Source organism: Siphateles boraxobius, unplaced genomic scaffold, assembly GCF_051911475.1.
Source record: "Siphateles boraxobius isolate OS27281-9 unplaced genomic scaffold, OSU_SipBor_1 22, whole genome shotgun sequence".
Taxonomy (NCBI): Eukaryota; Metazoa; Chordata; class Actinopteri; order Cypriniformes; family Leuciscidae; genus Siphateles; species Siphateles boraxobius.
In genome coordinates this window covers 10,250,544-10,267,494 of record NW_027508833.1, presented here as the reverse complement: position 1 = coordinate 10,267,494, position 16,951 = coordinate 10,250,544, and the positions used below count along the sequence as shown (strand labels likewise).

Genomic DNA, 16,951 nt, shown 5'->3' with positions numbered 1-16,951 from the left:
ATATTTCATATGTAAGAAAATTAATTGGATTATTAAAAGTAGGGATGCATAATATATCGGCCACCATATCGGTATCGTATGATATACTGTATGTTAATTTTTAATGTTATTGTTATCAGCCCATTGAAAAAATTTGTCTGATAAATTACAGCTGATAATATTTTCTTCAGCTGAGCCCAGATGCGCACTGTTCGCTATGATGGTTTTGAATCGCTTGGATATCACTTCAAAAAGGATAATACAGCATAATTGTGTGGTGCAAGTCTGTCATATAAGCTACTTAAAATTATAATGAGAACATTATAATTGTGTGTTTGGGACATGGTTTTAATGGTTATCGGTATCAGCCAAAATGTTCATATATCATATCAAGTTAAAAGTTTCTTAGAAATGCAAATTAGAATGGAATGAAATTAAATTCAATCACAATCCTTGTTGCTACCTCAATTCAAACTCAGGAACTGAATGTCATTGTAAATGTAAACTAAATATGAAAGAACAGATCACAACAGCAATTAAACATTTTCAGTAGTTTTATTGAAAAATGCCTCTTCTGTTTCAGAAATAAATAAGAAAATAAGGCTGTGGAATTCACAATGTGCAATTCAGACATGATAAAAGCTATTCTATGTCCATAGACTTGCAACAAATTCCAACTGCATTTCAACTGATATCACTCGGAAAAACAACTATATTCTGATTGTAAACGTCCTTACTAAATATACAACACAGGCATGCAATTCCTCTTTTGGAGCGAGTTGGTATACAACAGATAAATATTCGGTTTATGATAACAAAACAAAAGCCAGGTCTAAGAATCAAAGGAAGTTGAACCTTGAGAGAGAGAGAAAGAGAGAGAGAGAGAGAGAGAGAGAGAGAGAGAGAGAGAGAGAGAGAGAGAGAGAGAGAGAGAGAGAGAGAGAGAGAGAGAGAGAACAACAACAAATTGCACTGCAGCAAGCACGTTTACACTTTGCAAACCTTCAAATGTGCAAGGAATCAGTACATAGTGTTTATAGGACATATTACTGAACAAATACAAAATGCAGTTATGTTACAAGCAAAGACATTTTGTGGAACCGTCGGCAAGCACACGAGGAAATGAGAGTTGAATATCCGCCTCTCCACTTGACTGTGTTAAAAGATCTGGATTTAAATGCAGTTTTTGACAGTACAGAAGATACACTTTCCCTTTATGTTTTTATTCTTTCAGCTTCCTGTCTTGATAGCGATCTTTTTCCACGCTGGTTTCGTAAACCTGGCGACTGTGTCTCGATATCTTCCGACGGCTGGGCTGGAATGGGCACTACGTAGGTTTCAGGTTCTGGCTGGTAGGGGCCTGCTTGGAAATATTATTTGGCCAGCTGAGCATGTGCGTTTGGGTTCCAACATGTCATTTCAACTCATTTATACATGGTGTTAATAATAATAATAAAAAACTTCTATATTAACCAAATACTAAATCCATTTGGCAGTTGTCCACAACATGCGTTTGGATTTTTCCTCCTAGGCTATAACTAGAACTAATCAAACATACATGCGTAAAAAGAATGCATTTGTGTAAAAATTTGCTGATCTCTGTGAGGTATCGCACAATTAAAAAAATCACAATACAAAAAAAAACCTGAATTAAAGAAAAACGCATACCTAAAACTTCATGGTTGCATATACGAGTGGCACACACTACATTTGTAACCTGAGCGTTGCCTATACGTATCATGGAAGGTGAAAAAATGAAACGTCAGCGATCAGCAAGAAGCAAGTTATCAGGTGCAAGCGTGATGACTGCTGTTAACCTGTTAACTTTAGCCCACTGTGTCATCGATTTAACATTTACAAGGCACAATTAGTTTATTTACAGTCATTTTTCCCTGCATAAAGAGCAACCACTGTTGAACACTGTTAACATAAATGCTCAATGTTAGTAGTTTCACATGCTTCCTCAGCAAAACGAAGCTCTTTCTTGCTGCTCTAGATGCAAACAGGCCACGGGTACGTAACCATCACTGGCTCCAGTATGATATAGTTGTGCTCAGCTGGTGTTAGTGGCAGTCCAGTCCTTTCTTTCGTTTGATTGTATTTTTTTGTTTGTTTTATAGTTGGCCAGCAAATATTCAGCAATCATATCCATGGTGGTTATCCGTATTAGCTCATGAGCGAGTGCTAACGTCAGGTAAGGGATCAGGCAGTCTAGATAGCATACTACGCAAAACCTGAAATGGGTTAAAGATTGGGTTAGTTCAGTGGCAAAACGACTACCTTCCAGTGTAAACATGCCGTTCTTGAATGATTAGCTATATTGTTAAGCAAACACATAGGCCTAGCAATCATATCATTAGTCGCTTACAATAGAGCTCTGTTCCAAACCACAGTGAGCTGCCTAGATAAACAGCATTGTGCAGTCTTATAAAAGAACATCTAATGCTCTTATTAATTTTGTCATTTCATCTGAATATGAACATTGAAAAGTTTTGAGGTTAAATGATCTAGCTTTGTGTTTCTGGAAAATGGCAATCTGTGACAATGGATTATGTTGAACAACAATGTTTTTGTCTCTATTTGTGGACACATTAATGATTTTAGATTTGTAAAGTCAAAAATATTGTTGTTTCTTTTAAGTGAAAAGATAAAAATAGACTGTTGGGGTAAGATGGGACAGTAGTGGCATATTGTTTCTAGTGTTATTATTTTTCAATTGATTACTTCTTGTAATCAATTGGGGTTATGTTCAATAATTCTATGAGTTAGAAGGAAGTACATTTCAGACATCTTCGCTATTCTTTAAAAGTAACTGTTTCAAAATCATCGACTGAAACGGTGGCGTTTAATTAGCCGCTCTCCGATGGCACGTTTTGACAGTGTCAATAGCTTTGTTTACCATTTTTAAATTGTTCCGATTGATGAACCTGAACACACTGTTTACATGAAAACATAAAGTGATGGTTGGTGTGTGCGTTTATTTATATCGCAAGCTTCAAAGCGGAATTGATCTTATGACACCGCAGGGATATACTGAGTTTCCTCCTAACACTGCTTCAGACTTAATATGTATCTATTTCGGGTCCTGATTAGGAGACCACAAGCACACAAAGCTTTGTGCAAATGTTTCTATTAATTTCCCTTCATAACTAATTATATCTAAATATATTACAGTTTTCACATTGTTCTTAAGGGCGATATCTCCCATCTTACCTTATGTTTCAGCAAAATGAAAAGTAATTCTAACAAAAACAATGAGGTTGTGTTCACTGTTTTGCCCAAATATTTTTGTGTGCTTTCTATTATAATCAGGGTTTGAATTCAACACCTGCCAAATGTGGATAAAAATCAACTGGCAGGTAATGCTGTCAAATCACTAGCCAATTTGGCGTGTTAGGCTACTTATTATGTTTACTCACTTTGCTGGGGAAGTTCGTGTAAGCCAAATCTGCGAAGATTTAGCGCAAATACTCAACTCGTGACTCATCATGATATATAAAATACAGCGTATTGCGCAGAATCTGTGCATATCTGGCTTACTTGAACACACACATCACTGCGCAACAAATGATGGCAATGCTTGTTCATTTGCTTTGAAGCAATAGCGAAGATTAAAAAGCATTTGGTTAACGGAAAATACATTGTTAATTTCCAACATCCTATTTTTTGATGTTCTTTGTACTGCATTGATCTGTCCACCTAAAACATATTTTAGTGAAGAGGATGAAAGAGGAAGTGAGGAGATTTTGTTTGAATAAGAAATTAATGTATGAAATACAAACTGTATAATATAAGCTGTGACGTAGTTAATCTGAAAGTTCTTTCTTTTTTTTCTTCTTCCTTTTTAGCTTGTAGAAGTTCTTAATGGCCAATAACTTAAAAATGTAGTTTCCAAATTGGCCGGTGAGTGAAAAAGTAAATTTCAAACCCTGATTATAATGCTTATTAGTGTCACAGTGTTGCAACATGCTAATTCTAAATTCCAATGGAAGCATTGCTATTTGTGTCATTGCCTATGAAGAGTGTTGATTCAGATGTTCATTCAGAATGTTACCTTAGAAGGTAAACCCCTTGACGAGAGCTCACTAGGTTTGGGAACAGAGCTTTTCAATCAACCGTCCTGTAACCGTACCTGGGTAACCTTGTCCATTGTAAGGGATGCCGACACACTGGGAGGAGTCGCAGTATCCTGGAGGTCCAGGCGGTCCTCTGACTCCAGGCCCACCCTGCCGCCCCGGTGGGCCACGGGGCCCAGCTGAGCCTGATGGACCAGGGGGCCCGGTCTGAGACTGCCCTGGTGGCCCTGGAAAAAAACAGGCAGAGGAGGTGTAAGAAAGCGTCCTTTAGTTTTTGCCTCTAGGTTTTCTCTGGATGTGGGAGGGGAAAACTGATTTCAAGCACTGTAATTTAAATATTTTGACTGCTTAATTAAAAGGAAGAAGAGGCGAGTTCCCCCCGTCCACCCGTCCACCCTTTTCTGTCTAGACGGTATAAACCGAACTGGAATGCTGTCCCTCAACTCTCGCTCTTGTGCACTATGATGTCAGCACATGTGTTGCCAATAAAGCCTCCACAGAAAACACAAGTCAAACTACAAACAGTGAGTCACCGCAAGCTTCCTCCTTCTGTACGTATATGATGGCTGTGTATTTCATTCACAGAGAGCTCTTGGCATTGTTTCCACTTCTTTACAGTTTTCTGTGAGAGGCTCGCTCTTGCAAATGCTGGATAGCAATTGAACATGTCCCCCTGGAGAAAGATGTTGAACAGAGTGTTGTTGGAGTTACCATGGAGCCGATAATTCATTCAGACCCTTTGTGTTGTGCTGGGATAATTGTATTGAGAGTGACTGAGCTCAAAACTTGTCTGTACAAATCCCCTCTATTAATAACTGAATTACTTTGGTCTTCTGATCATGGCTCAGCATGGAAACTACCATTTTGGCCAACTTTGCTTCTTATGATAATGGAAGTGCCTTGTTTACTGAAAATATAACTATTTCCAAGATTTTGTGTTTATTAGGTTGCTGATTATTATTGTTATAACTTCTGTGACAACTTCTGCATGGGCCCCTAACAGGCAAGGGGTTTAAAAGACAATTAATATTCCGTAATATTCTGAAATGTTATCAATTTGAGTTCAATGACACTATCGGATGAGAACGCATTAAACTGGATATTTATTTTGATAGCCCACTTTGGACGTTCTACTAACTTTAAGTAAGTGTGCACCAATATGTCAACTAACAGTCATTCGAGTATACTGTCTGTTTAATATCTGCTAACACTTTATTTTGATGCTCCCTACAGACATTCTAATGACTATAAGACACTATGCAACTACATGTCAACTGTAGTTCAGGTTGACTAAGGTAGTTAACTGATGTTAAATAATGAACCTTATTGTAAAGTGTTACCCACTCTAATAACTAAAGGTAATTTTGCAACTACAGTACATGTCAACTAGCTCTTATTAGAGTATTAGACTGTTAGGTTCGGGTTAGTAGAATAAGTTGACGTACATGTTTTATTAACTAACATAAACAAAGATTAATAAATACTGTAATGTGTTACACATATTTAGTTCATGTTAGTTAATACATTAACTAATGTTAACTAAGGAACCTTATTGTAAAGTGTTACCGTAGAATCTATAAATTGGACCATTGAAATAAAGTGTAACCAATGACACTATTGTCTTTTGTAGAGCAGCTTTTAAAGTGCTATTCTGACTGATCTTTTCAACATTTACAGTACACGGTTATCAAACTATATTAAATCAACATTGAACTAAATTGAGCTGATTAATGACACTATTGTCTTCTGTAGAGATGCTTATGGCTACATTGAATTTGTTTCACAATTGATGAACTTTTACAACACTGACTGTTATTTTCCTCTTTATTTTGGTGACACTGCTTTGAAAAATCTGTATTGTATAAAGTGTTATATAAATAACTTCAGAAGAAAAAACATGGCACTGTATATCGGACCACGCTGTGGAATCTAGGAATGGTAATCATGAGAGGATGTACCCGATTCTGATTTCACTTAATGGTTACTGGTAACGCTTTAAGTAATTTTGAGCAAAAAAGAATGGTCAGTGTTTAGACAACAATTCTTATTGAAATCACTACCAGTCAGATTATGCGATTATTTTAACTGAACAGTAATTACGAATATTTTTAACTATTGATTCACAAAAATAAGCTAATAGGAAATAAGCATGCTGATTGCCATGACAGCGGCTCTGGTGCTTTAATTTGCATTTAATGCAGCGTTTTATAAACACCCCCTGAGGAACACAGATGTTCCAGAACTGCTAATGAAACCGAATGTCACAATGTATTTTGTATTTGTTTAAATGGAAAGAGAGCGGCCGGATTCACAAAACATTCTTAAGAATCAAATTCTTGCCAATAGACTTAAGACATGAATATAAATCAATACAAATTTGTATGTAATATTACTGAATGTATTATAAATTATTTGTATGTACACATCATTATCACTTTTGTAATTCATGTGCAGAGGGCGGGGCTACCTGTTACTCACATGAGATCCACCAATAGCAAACCACAACCATCCCATCAAAAAAAATAACTACTTAATGCCCCGATATACTCACGACAAAGATCTTTTTCGTTCTTCGCTTGGGGGTAAAAAGATGTTTGCGGAAAACATCCCTCAGATGAATATGTAAATATGAGCTGCAGTTTTTCTCTCAATAACAAAATAAACACAATATAAAAATGACAGCAGTGCGAACGGCAGTAAAGAAAGCATTTGATCATAGTGATATGTTTGCAGCAGCTCTGCAATTCAGCATTCCAGTCAAGTCACGTCTATTTATATAGCACTTTCTACAATGAATTGTTTAAAAGTAAGCAGCTTTACAGTATTGAAAACGAAAAAACAGTGTCAGTGTCTCTTTTAAATCTTCAATTTCTACTATAAAGCGGCTCTCCAGTGCTGTCATGTTTTCACTCACAGACATCTGACCTTGATGGACTGAACAGAAGAAATTAACCGGAGAAGAATTACATGTCAAAGAAGGTGGAGCCTCACAGCCACATCCACCTATTACATCATCGCCAGGGACCAATGGTAGTTCGAAGGTGTTTACCAGTCAGAGTGAACTTTGCTTTGGCAAGCTGCTATGAACTCCAAATGAAGAAGCCTGATTTTGTTCAAAATTCCATCACACCAGTTCATTCTTCGATTTTGAGTATATCGGGGCCTTTAAGATTTTTTCAAGAATTGCACTTAAGATAAGTTCCAAGTAGTTTGTAAGAATGTTCCTAAGAAATTCCTCAACTTGAATCCAGACCATGATTCTCAATTCTACCTATGATCCTTAAAGAGGCTAAAGAGGCACACATTAGCAGCACAGGACAGATAAATACCCAAATTATTTTTCTCAGAAATGATTTGTCTGAGTTTTGCTACAAGCCTATTGAGGCAAACACTTCTGCTGACTTCCTTTTCAAACCCTTAAGGTTCTCTTAATCCCAACTGCCACAAAAACAGTTTGATGAGGGGTTAGCACACTTTTGAGCCAACCTATCCAAACAATCCAGAGGAAAAAAGTTGTTCCTGATCGTCTGGAAAAACTAATACCATCAGTTGCGTAACAGACCATTCATTTCATAATTATTCATCATCATGTTCATCTGTCATGCCTAAATACTCTCAGAATGATAAACATTGTGATATGGAAATTACCCACATAGGAAATCACAGTTGTTAAATACATGTTAACGATCATTAGAATTGGTTCCATTAATCAGGAGGTTTTGGATAGGCTGAAAGCCTTGAAAAGACAAGTGTGTGCACAAACTCTGGAAATAATTAGCAGTGAAATGGAGCAGTTAAAATGAGGTGGCGTTAGGCTGCACAAAGACATACCAGGAGGTCCAGGTAATCCTCTCTGTCCTCGAGTGCCAATGCCTGGACTTCCTCGTTCACCCTTCTCTCCCGGCAATCCTAGGGTGTTATGGGTAAATGCATTTAAAAAATGTATACCATATGTGACTGATTGGCAGTAACGTCAAACACCAAGTCTATACATCTGGATGATTTTAAGGAAAAATGGTAGACAATCTATTACAATCATGTACATCAAAGGTTTCTCTCAGTTTTTTTGGCTAATTTTAATTGGGAAAAATATTCTTACGATACAATGATCTACTTTGCACAACAAAACTATTTACACTTTTGGAGAAAATGTCAACCGAGTGCAAACCTTGGCACCACAATGCTAGGATGGTGTAAAGAGGTTTGTGGCTTCCCAGCTGTCTCTATGATATTCTGGTCTCTTTTAGTGGAAGTCAATGTTTTATCCACCAAGCCAAAGTCTGAATGCTTTATTTTGTCATCTTTAAAAATAATTATTCTTATGTGAAGTGCGTGTATACCTCTCTCTCCTGGAGACCCTGGCACACCTTGATTCCCTGGGAACCCGTTGGGTCCGGTCTGACCTGGCTCTCCACGGGCTCCCTGGTTGCCAGGTGGGCCTGGAGGACCAGAAGGACCGGGGCTATTGCTCCTGTAGTTACTGGGGATCTGGTTCAGCATATTATCGATTCTGCTCATTTGTCCTATAAGCAAATCAAACATTTTCATTTTTAACATGAATAAACCTATTGGCAAATTCATAAAGAGGCAGAGGCGGCTTACTGCTGACTAGTTGTTCACAAACTTGTCTTGCTACTGAGCGCATCATATTCTGTGACGCGGTATCTCCCTGGAAAACCGAAAACAGAGCAAACGTGATTTTTACATTTTCTGAAGAAAATGTGAGGAAAATGAGAATAGTATTTTTGCGTCGGCAACGTTAGTGAGTTCCTCGTTGTCGCTGGCGATAAAGAAGTCTCTTAAATGTGCATGTGTGGTGTACTTCAAATCTTAAAAAGTAGATTTTTAATAAACTGTATTTGCAGATAATATAACATTACTAAAAACAAAAAGCCACTTAATTATACCTAAGGGTGTGTTCAAACTTGGCATGTTAGGTTTGAATAAAATAAACCCTGGTGCGATTGCTCTGGTTCATTTGAATAAGTGTGAAGGCTGCCATCTGAACCCTCGTGACACCAAACAAGCGGGAACGAGACACTGAAAAGATGTGACCTTAAAAAGGACAGAATGCGCAAGCCTAGCTGTTTTTTTTTTTTTTTTGTCATAGTTGCCCATCACAGTTCTGTACAGGCATCATAACCGCGTCTTCGTTTGTGAACTTCGTTTGTGTGTGTGACATAGGGATTCCTGTAGCTGTTTTGACTCCTTTACACATTTTATAAGCTCTTCACTAGTTCTCAGCTGGTCAAAACGGCATCATATGTAGCTACGCACATACAACGGGTGAATTTAGCTCCGAACACAGCATTGTTTTGGATGTTCGGTAACTTCAGTTGCGAAATATACATGAAAAGCTGACCAATCAGGTTGTGAACATATCCCTAAGACTTTAGGTTTGGTATCTTTAGGTTCACTGTTAAAAATACCAATGTGAACACTAAGCAGACCAGGACTAAATGTTATGTTTTTTTGTTTTTGTTTTGGTCTGGACCAAATTAATCAAGTGAACCGAACCACAAGTGTGAACACACCCTTAAAGTCTTGTTTTAATTAAGTACACTTATTTTGATGTATTGACTAACATATTAAAGTGCACGTAAAGCACTTGATTATAAATGTAATGTTAGTGTGTTATTCAGTATTGCATTAAGAGTTAGTATATTTTAAATGTATTTAAAAGGCACTCCTGTGATGAAGTGCATAAAAGTGACACCTACCCTTTCACCCTTCTCTCCTTTCATGCCAACAGCTCCCTGTGATTGACATGAGAAAAGATTCAGAAATCACTCAAATCAGATCTGTAGCTAGTAACCATAGGGTTTTTTTTATTCACTGCCACATATATTCATGTTATCTTTTGATTATTGAATTTTGTAATATTGTAAAGTAAATGAGAATTAATATGAGACATTTGAACATGTACATACAGGGAGGCCAGTGTCTCCAGATTTTCCGGATTTTCCTGTGATTCCTGGCATTCCAGGGGATCCCGGTTGTCCCTAAAAATATGGATCTCAGTCAGTAAGAATGACTCCGTTTCTGATAAACAGCCTGAACTCCCAATACCAACTCATTCACAATCACTAACAGAGAGAACCAGCATCAAGTTGACCTTAAATAAACAGTGTGCATGCCTTAGACATGACATCTGGGAAAGTTCAGTAATGTTTCATTTTTGTTGTAAAAAAGTTATTAATTTAGTTAATTTATATATATAGCCGCTCTGGAGAAAACCGTGATGTCATCATCATCCAGCTCAGTTCAGTTCTCATATAGTGGTGTCAATGCAGGCAGATCAATAATATTGTTGAATATTAAATTAAATGTTAAATTTAATGTCCCAAATTTCACCTTAAAATAAAGCCTTACCCCAATAAGCACAGCGTAAAAAATATATACTTTGAGAATAAAACAAAATTATTGGATAATATTTTACAAGAAAATACTACTTCAGTCTTTCCACTTCAATATTTCATATTTAATTCATTGTTACTTTATATTGTTATTATATTTATACAACATTGTTACTTGTTACCATGTACTTTTTTGTGAAATTTCTTAATTTCTGAGTGAAAATTGTTTCTACACCAAATTTTTCTTCAGTGTAGTATTACAAAATTTCTTATTTTAATGTTTCAAATGATGAACTGTTCAATTTGTTTTATGCTACATTGGAATTCATATACTGTTAAATGTGACTTTGTTAAATGTCCTTGTAGATCACTGCATTTGTGAAAGAAATGTGGACAGTATTTAAGTTAAGGGAAGAACAGGTCATTTGGTCAGCTGACTTCTCAGGCTACATGACGGTCTCGCACTTGTCAGATATTCAAAAGCTTCCACATTACATACCATTGGTCCCGATGGACCTCTTGGTCCAGATGGGCCTTCATTTCCTGGCGGACCCTGAACAAAAAATATGTCATAATGAACTGTACAAGATGCAGAGCTAATAGAATCACCAAAGATTTGTTCAATCTTGGAGATGATTTACTTCTGGGAGAGGTTTAAACACACCCTTGAGATGGGCCTAACAAAACCGACTAACTCTGTCTGACAAGAGAACGAGACTGAAAACATGTCCTTTCAAACCAGTTCAAAGTGTACGTCAAAACATCTTACCCTTGCACCAGAAGGTCCAACAGGGCCGAGAGGACCTGGAGCGCCAACAGGGCCCTTGGAAGAAGGAAAAATACTTTGTGTCATTCATCATACAGTGGTTGTTTCAAACAACGATGGAGCTGTTCGTGGATCAAACCTGAGCAATTTCAAATATTGTCAGGATATGACTAAACTCAACCTTTCCATGGAAGAAAAGGAAGGTTTTAGCAACTGAACCATATAAATACATGTACAAATAAACTTCTTGCAAAGTAATGTCTTCATCCTGTACGGCAATAAGAACGGACATTTGTGTTTCTGTCTGTGTATTTATTTTGGAAGTCAAAAATAAAATGACGTTATGATGAAGGTCTTAGCGATCGTTCCGCTCTGTTTTGTTAAGCGATGTGCTTTAAGAGCACTTACGTTGTGCCTGCCACTTGTTCAGTGCTTTAATAGGTAAAGTTAAGTGTGGTATAATTTTCTTAGCTTAAGCATTGATCCAATCATAAAGCCATTAATCTGATAAGCACATTAAATGTCCTGAACACGGTTTATGAAACCTCTTAGAATCCAACACAGCTATTGTGCACCACAATTTACTAGATTGCACAAGCTGCTTAAAAACAGCTCAAAGATAAAAGCACTTACTCGCTGTCCAGGTAAACCAGAGTCACCGGCGTCTCCCTTAGGTCCAGGCCGGCCCTGAAAACAGAAGAAATGAAGCAAGCGTTCACCCTCATTCCTCTGTTACATGACATTGAAAGGAATTTACAACTCGGCTGTATGTGGATGACAGAGTGAGCAGTTTAATAAATGGGTCCGAAGCTTTTAGTCATAAATTAGAGTCGCACTATACAGTACTGTAGCCAGACAGGGCCATGATTTTAAGGTCACAAGAAAGAGAAACAGAAAACACTTTCCACGAATAGAGAAGAAATTGGTGTCGCTTAAGCAAAAAAAGGCAGAAGAATGACATACAGTAACATAAAAACAGAATATAAATGTAATGCATAAAAAGTAGCTATTTTTAAACAAATTAACCTGCATCTTCCTCTTTAAATGTGTTAATTCAAATCAATGTATAAAAATAAGTTATTGCCTCATTTTTATTTTAAAAACATTTTCTTAAAGGTAACAATAACACTGTTTCAGGCTTAAGAAAGATCCTAAGAACTCTTTCCTCGCCATTGATGGAATTTTCTGGATTTCCGTGTTTTCACTGTTATATGGTAGGAGGCGCTATTACGCATCTTCTGAAAGAGTACTGAATCTACTGATAAAAACACAGGCGAAGAAGAAGCAGAAACAAGCTATAGCATATTTAAGCACATGCACATGTAAAATAACACGATCATCAACCTAATGTTACTGACTGAAATGTCGACCCCAGACGAACTATAAGACTGTGAAGCTTTGCGGATGTTGATGGACTCGATCTACTTCATCTACTGTATGTTTTGATCATCGTTCTGAATCCAATCTGGATGTAGTGTTCAACAAAAATGTTTTTTTCTCAGATTGTAGCTTTATTTAATGAAACGTACCCGCATTCAAATGTTGATAACAAAAGAATGCATTAAGTTAGAATAAAAGTTTTAGGTTTTTTATTCATATATTCATACAACAAAATATTAACATTTTTGTGAAAATAATCAAAAATGCTGGCGATGGCTGGCAACCTTTTTCAACAACACTGGTGGAAAGGGTTAATAGTTAGGTTCAATGAGGGGCAATACAATATTTCACAATGCAAAGTTTTGCGTTTTACTTACTGGTTCACCAGGAATAGACAATCCATTAGGGCCTTGTGGGCCTGGAGGTCCCATCTGACCTGGTACACCCTGCTCCCCACGTGGGCCCATTGAACCCTGAAATGAATGGGTTAAAATCCCATTAATTTATCCAGTTAAACACTCTAGGAAGAAGTGCTAAGAGAGAAACTGGTTCTCTAAGGTATTGATGGAGGAACCTGTTCAAGTATCTGATCATTTGGGATTTAATCAGCAGGCCATTTCAGAAGAAGGATGAGCTTACCGTGGGGCCAGACTCTCCTCTCTCACCGCGTGGGCCTTTTGTACCAGGGCCACCCTGAAAAAAAAAAAGAGAGGCATGCTTAGAATCTCAGTGGCAGTGAATTTCAAAGGATTCATTATTTTAAAACAGCAGTGATGAAGACAGTGATGTTTCTAAGTGCACACGTCCAAAGCCTATCCAGTGGTCTTCATTTCAGTTGTCTGACCTATAAGCGAATCCATGAGTAAGTCACTAGTCATTAGCTCAAGCTGTGCTGTTAACCATCAGTAATCCCAGATGTTCAATCCATGCATAATGGTGTAGAGAGAAGAGGCCCCATAATCATATTCCTAAGCTTAATGTAAAGAGCAGGGCTGAAATTACAGCGCTGAGGCTTTGGGGAAAATATCCCACCATCCCTGAACTCTGGACCTTTTCATCCTCATCATCAGAAGTGAGATTTGCAGCGGTAGCATGATGACTTCAGAGACAGGAGAAACGTCAGGGGACTCTAATGATCTTACCGGAGGGCCCGCTGGGCCTGGAGGACCGACGCTGTCCTGAGCACATGTGCAGGAGTGAGGAAGAGCGGGACACTTGGCTTCTTCTCGCTACAGAGATGGAGATATAAGTCAAACACTGCTGAAAACACTAAACAGTTTGAAAAAAAGAAAAGAAAAAAAAAAGAACTGTAAAGATAAAGACACCTGGTATACCGTAATATTCATTTAATATTCTTAAATATACTTAATATTCAACAATATTATTGATCTGACTGTATGAAAAACTGCAAAAAAGTAGAAAATTTGCAAAACTGGTAAAAAAAAAGGGTAAAAACTGATTTCATTTCAGTTAATAAAATATACACCTTTTTTTATTTGCCATAAATTTAAGTTGCTAAAGTATTTTTATGGTCTGCACACTACATGTGCTGTTTTGTTACTGTAAACTTCACAGTTTTTTAATGTCAGGTAAGCAAAGATAAAAACTAAATGCTGCACATCTACCTGTCCTTCAACTACACTCCATGGACAAAAGTATGAGCACACTCCCTTCTAATGAACAGGTTTGGCTAAGCCCTTTAATTCCAGTGAAGAAAAATGTTAAAGGAACGGTTCACCCAATAACAAAAATCCACGTGCTCCATGGAAGACAGAAACCCTAACAGGTTTGGAAAGACAAGAGGGGTGAATAAAAGATGACAGAATTTTCCATTTTGAGTGAACTATCCCTTTAATGCAATTTTCGTTATGGTCAAGTTCCCTTTTTTAGACATTTGAGTAAATACTGTGTAAAGTTCATTTAAATTCACCAATTATGTGTAAATTCCATTGTATATGCAATCAATGTAAATAGAATGCATAGTCTGATGAGCATTACTTTAATCATCACTAACATAAAGTGAAATATGCGTTAATGTGTTACAGTTCTCTATGCTTGATGTTAAGGAAAATTAACCTATGAACTGAAAGCCCTTTTACTGCTTTACAGTGAATGACATATTGCTGCAGGGGGACTGTGCAAAGATACATTATGGAGAAAGGCAATCAGCGTGAAAAAGGAAGTCATATCGAAACACAACCATGAATTGCTCAGAATCATGACAGCTGTGTTGAGGAGAACATCTTGTGAAGTCTGAAAAACTCAACGACCTTTTCTCAGTTACCACTATTAAGTGTTCTTTCACTAAGAGCCATCAGCGTACTGACCAAAGAGTAGACAAAAGCCCACCCCTCAAGATGACAATCTATACACAATCCCTACTTACCATTGCTGGAATATCACAACATTTGTCTCGACTTGTCCAGCCTAAACTGCAGACAATATCAAACATCTGGAGTTGGAACTGCGGGAGAGAAAAATGGTAACACAAACGGATGTTACAGATGGTTCACATTGAGCGCCCTGAGTTGGGAATAAAAATAAAAATAAAAACATGCCCAGATGCACACAACAGTTTGTTGAAAAGGAATACAGATAGAATCGAATCCGTTCAGGCATGAATGGGTGGGAGGACATGAAATTGATTGAGTATGAGGGGACAAAGGAAAGGGCAGGGTATATTCATAGGATTAATAGTTTAGTGCGTGTTTAGATTTTTGCCTGTATCGAAGGGATTAAGCAATCTGTACTTACTGTGGCTGACTGCTTCTTTGAACCACCAGACTTTGCCATTTTTCCGAGGACTTCATAGCCATCTGTGGATATGTTGTTGGCTGCTTTGATCTCTTTCTCAGCCACCTCTTGGCAGTCAATGTTGAGTTTGACATTTTTCGGTGAAATAGAAATGTGAAGCTGCAAAAATAAAAAGGCATTAGTGCAAATACTTCAGTAGTGCAATCCAACCATTACTCAGTACTCTAGACATCTTGGGTTGTTTCTCAGAAGTCATCCTTTCCGAAACCATTCTCCCATGACAACATTAACCCTACAGCCTGTAAACTATGTTTAGAGTTATGCTCTCAATTCTTCCAATAACAGTTTCTGTCCAACTATAATGAGTTTAATTAGTTCATTATGTAAAGACATGCCAATTGTCGAACACAAATACGAATTTCCATGTCAGCAGATAATATTAACTGGTTTACTAACTGTAATTTCCCCTTTAAATACACTACGAGATTCTACATGCGGATGCAACCACTGAAATGCTTTTTCCATCCTTTTTTTTTGTGGGAATACAATGTTTTCTTTATGTAGCGTCACCACATGTTGCTATTATGTCATTCTGCGGCTGACCGTCTAATGTGGTCATTCCCCCTTTTTTCAGTCAAAAAGTCTGACCGTCTCATACATCTGATATTCATTGTACATCAGCAGTCCAAAAGCAAGGTCATATTTCTTGCACAATACTGTCAACATCTTTGGCAACCAGCATTTGGCTTCCCACAAGCAGAAGGGGTCTGAAGTTATGGCTTTGGATAGAAACCTTCAGAAGCTTATCCAAATAGTAGGTTCAAAAGCTTTTGTGGAGCTGAGAATACAATACTGTAGCCATCCATTCAAAAACTATAAGCTGTGAGACCATTATTGCTAAGGTGGAAAGTGTGTCGTAACGGTCATGGCCAAATAACAGTGCTACAGTCTCATTCGTTTGTACCATGTACTTTGCATTCACACTTTCTCCAGTCCTCCTCCCATTCTGGCTTCTGTGGGTGTCTGAAAATGTCCACCATGTGGTTTAATTTTGCTCGGCTCTAGTCTTTCACTCTGTCCTGTCAGACTTTCATTATATCTATCTGCCTCCATTTCATAGTTGCACCTTTGGCTGGCCATCTTTTCCCACCATTTTCTATTTCTATGAATTCAATGAGTAAATTGACATTTTAGATAGGAAGTGGTTTCAAACTATAATTTTAAAATTTTACTTTCCAAAATCGTAAGCACTGCATTGATACTTACTGTCTACATGGACAGCGAAGTGAAATGTAAGTACATGGTCTAAATAAATAGCATTTTCATTTGAGGTGCATGCAACCCTTGACTATTCTTTCCAGTGTGTCTTTACTTATAATGCATTATATACAGAAAGTATTTTTTTAGCAGTATTTGTGTCTGCTATGTTTTTTTTATTTATATCACGGTTTTGGCTTAGTAACATGCATAGAAAATTTCAGCGAAATTTCACGGGCAAAAAAAGTTCCGTTGTTCATTGTCAATAGAGTTGTGCTGAATGTAGACACTTACAAAACCATGCAGCTTTATGTTAGTCAACGTGGTGATTCGCGTGAACTTGAACACAAGCGAAATATGAGTGAGGAACTTATCACTGACAC

General features: G+C 37.4%; 1 protein-coding gene across 7 annotated transcripts in view; it reads right to left on the bottom strand.

Annotated features, from left to right (window-relative positions):
* Window positions 1-515: 515 nt before the first annotated feature.
* Window positions 516-16,951, bottom strand: part of col12a1a (collagen, type XII, alpha 1a) — a 101,379-nt gene continuing 84,943 nt past the window's right edge. For 4 of the 7 annotated variants that reach the window (XM_077238599.1, XM_077238602.1, XM_077238597.1 and 1 more), the window contains 15 exons: window positions 15,312-15,470; window positions 14,944-15,021; window positions 13,700-13,786; window positions 13,197-13,250; window positions 12,935-13,030; window positions 11,811-11,864; window positions 11,181-11,234; window positions 10,911-10,964; window positions 9,986-10,057; window positions 9,776-9,811; window positions 8,658-8,724; window positions 8,396-8,578; window positions 7,887-7,964; window positions 4,112-4,282; window positions 516-1,339 (listed from right to left, as the gene is read on the bottom strand). In XM_077238599.1, coding sequence (XP_077094714.1) covers window positions 1,194-1,339; window positions 4,112-4,282; window positions 7,887-7,964; window positions 8,396-8,578; window positions 8,658-8,724; window positions 9,776-9,811; window positions 9,986-10,057; window positions 10,911-10,964; window positions 11,181-11,234; window positions 11,811-11,864; window positions 12,935-13,030; window positions 13,197-13,250; window positions 13,700-13,786; window positions 14,944-15,021; window positions 15,312-15,470 — 1,389 coding nt within the window. In that variant the 3' untranslated portion in view covers window positions 516-1,193. Of the gene's footprint in view, window positions 2,214-4,111; window positions 4,283-7,886; window positions 7,965-8,395; window positions 8,579-8,657; window positions 8,725-9,775; window positions 9,812-9,985; window positions 10,058-10,910; window positions 10,965-11,180; window positions 11,235-11,810; window positions 11,865-12,934; window positions 13,031-13,196; window positions 13,251-13,699; window positions 13,787-14,943; window positions 15,022-15,311; window positions 15,471-16,951 lie in introns of all 7 variants that reach the window. The other 3 variants (XM_077238601.1, XM_077238604.1, XM_077238598.1) reach the window with 1 other exon arrangement.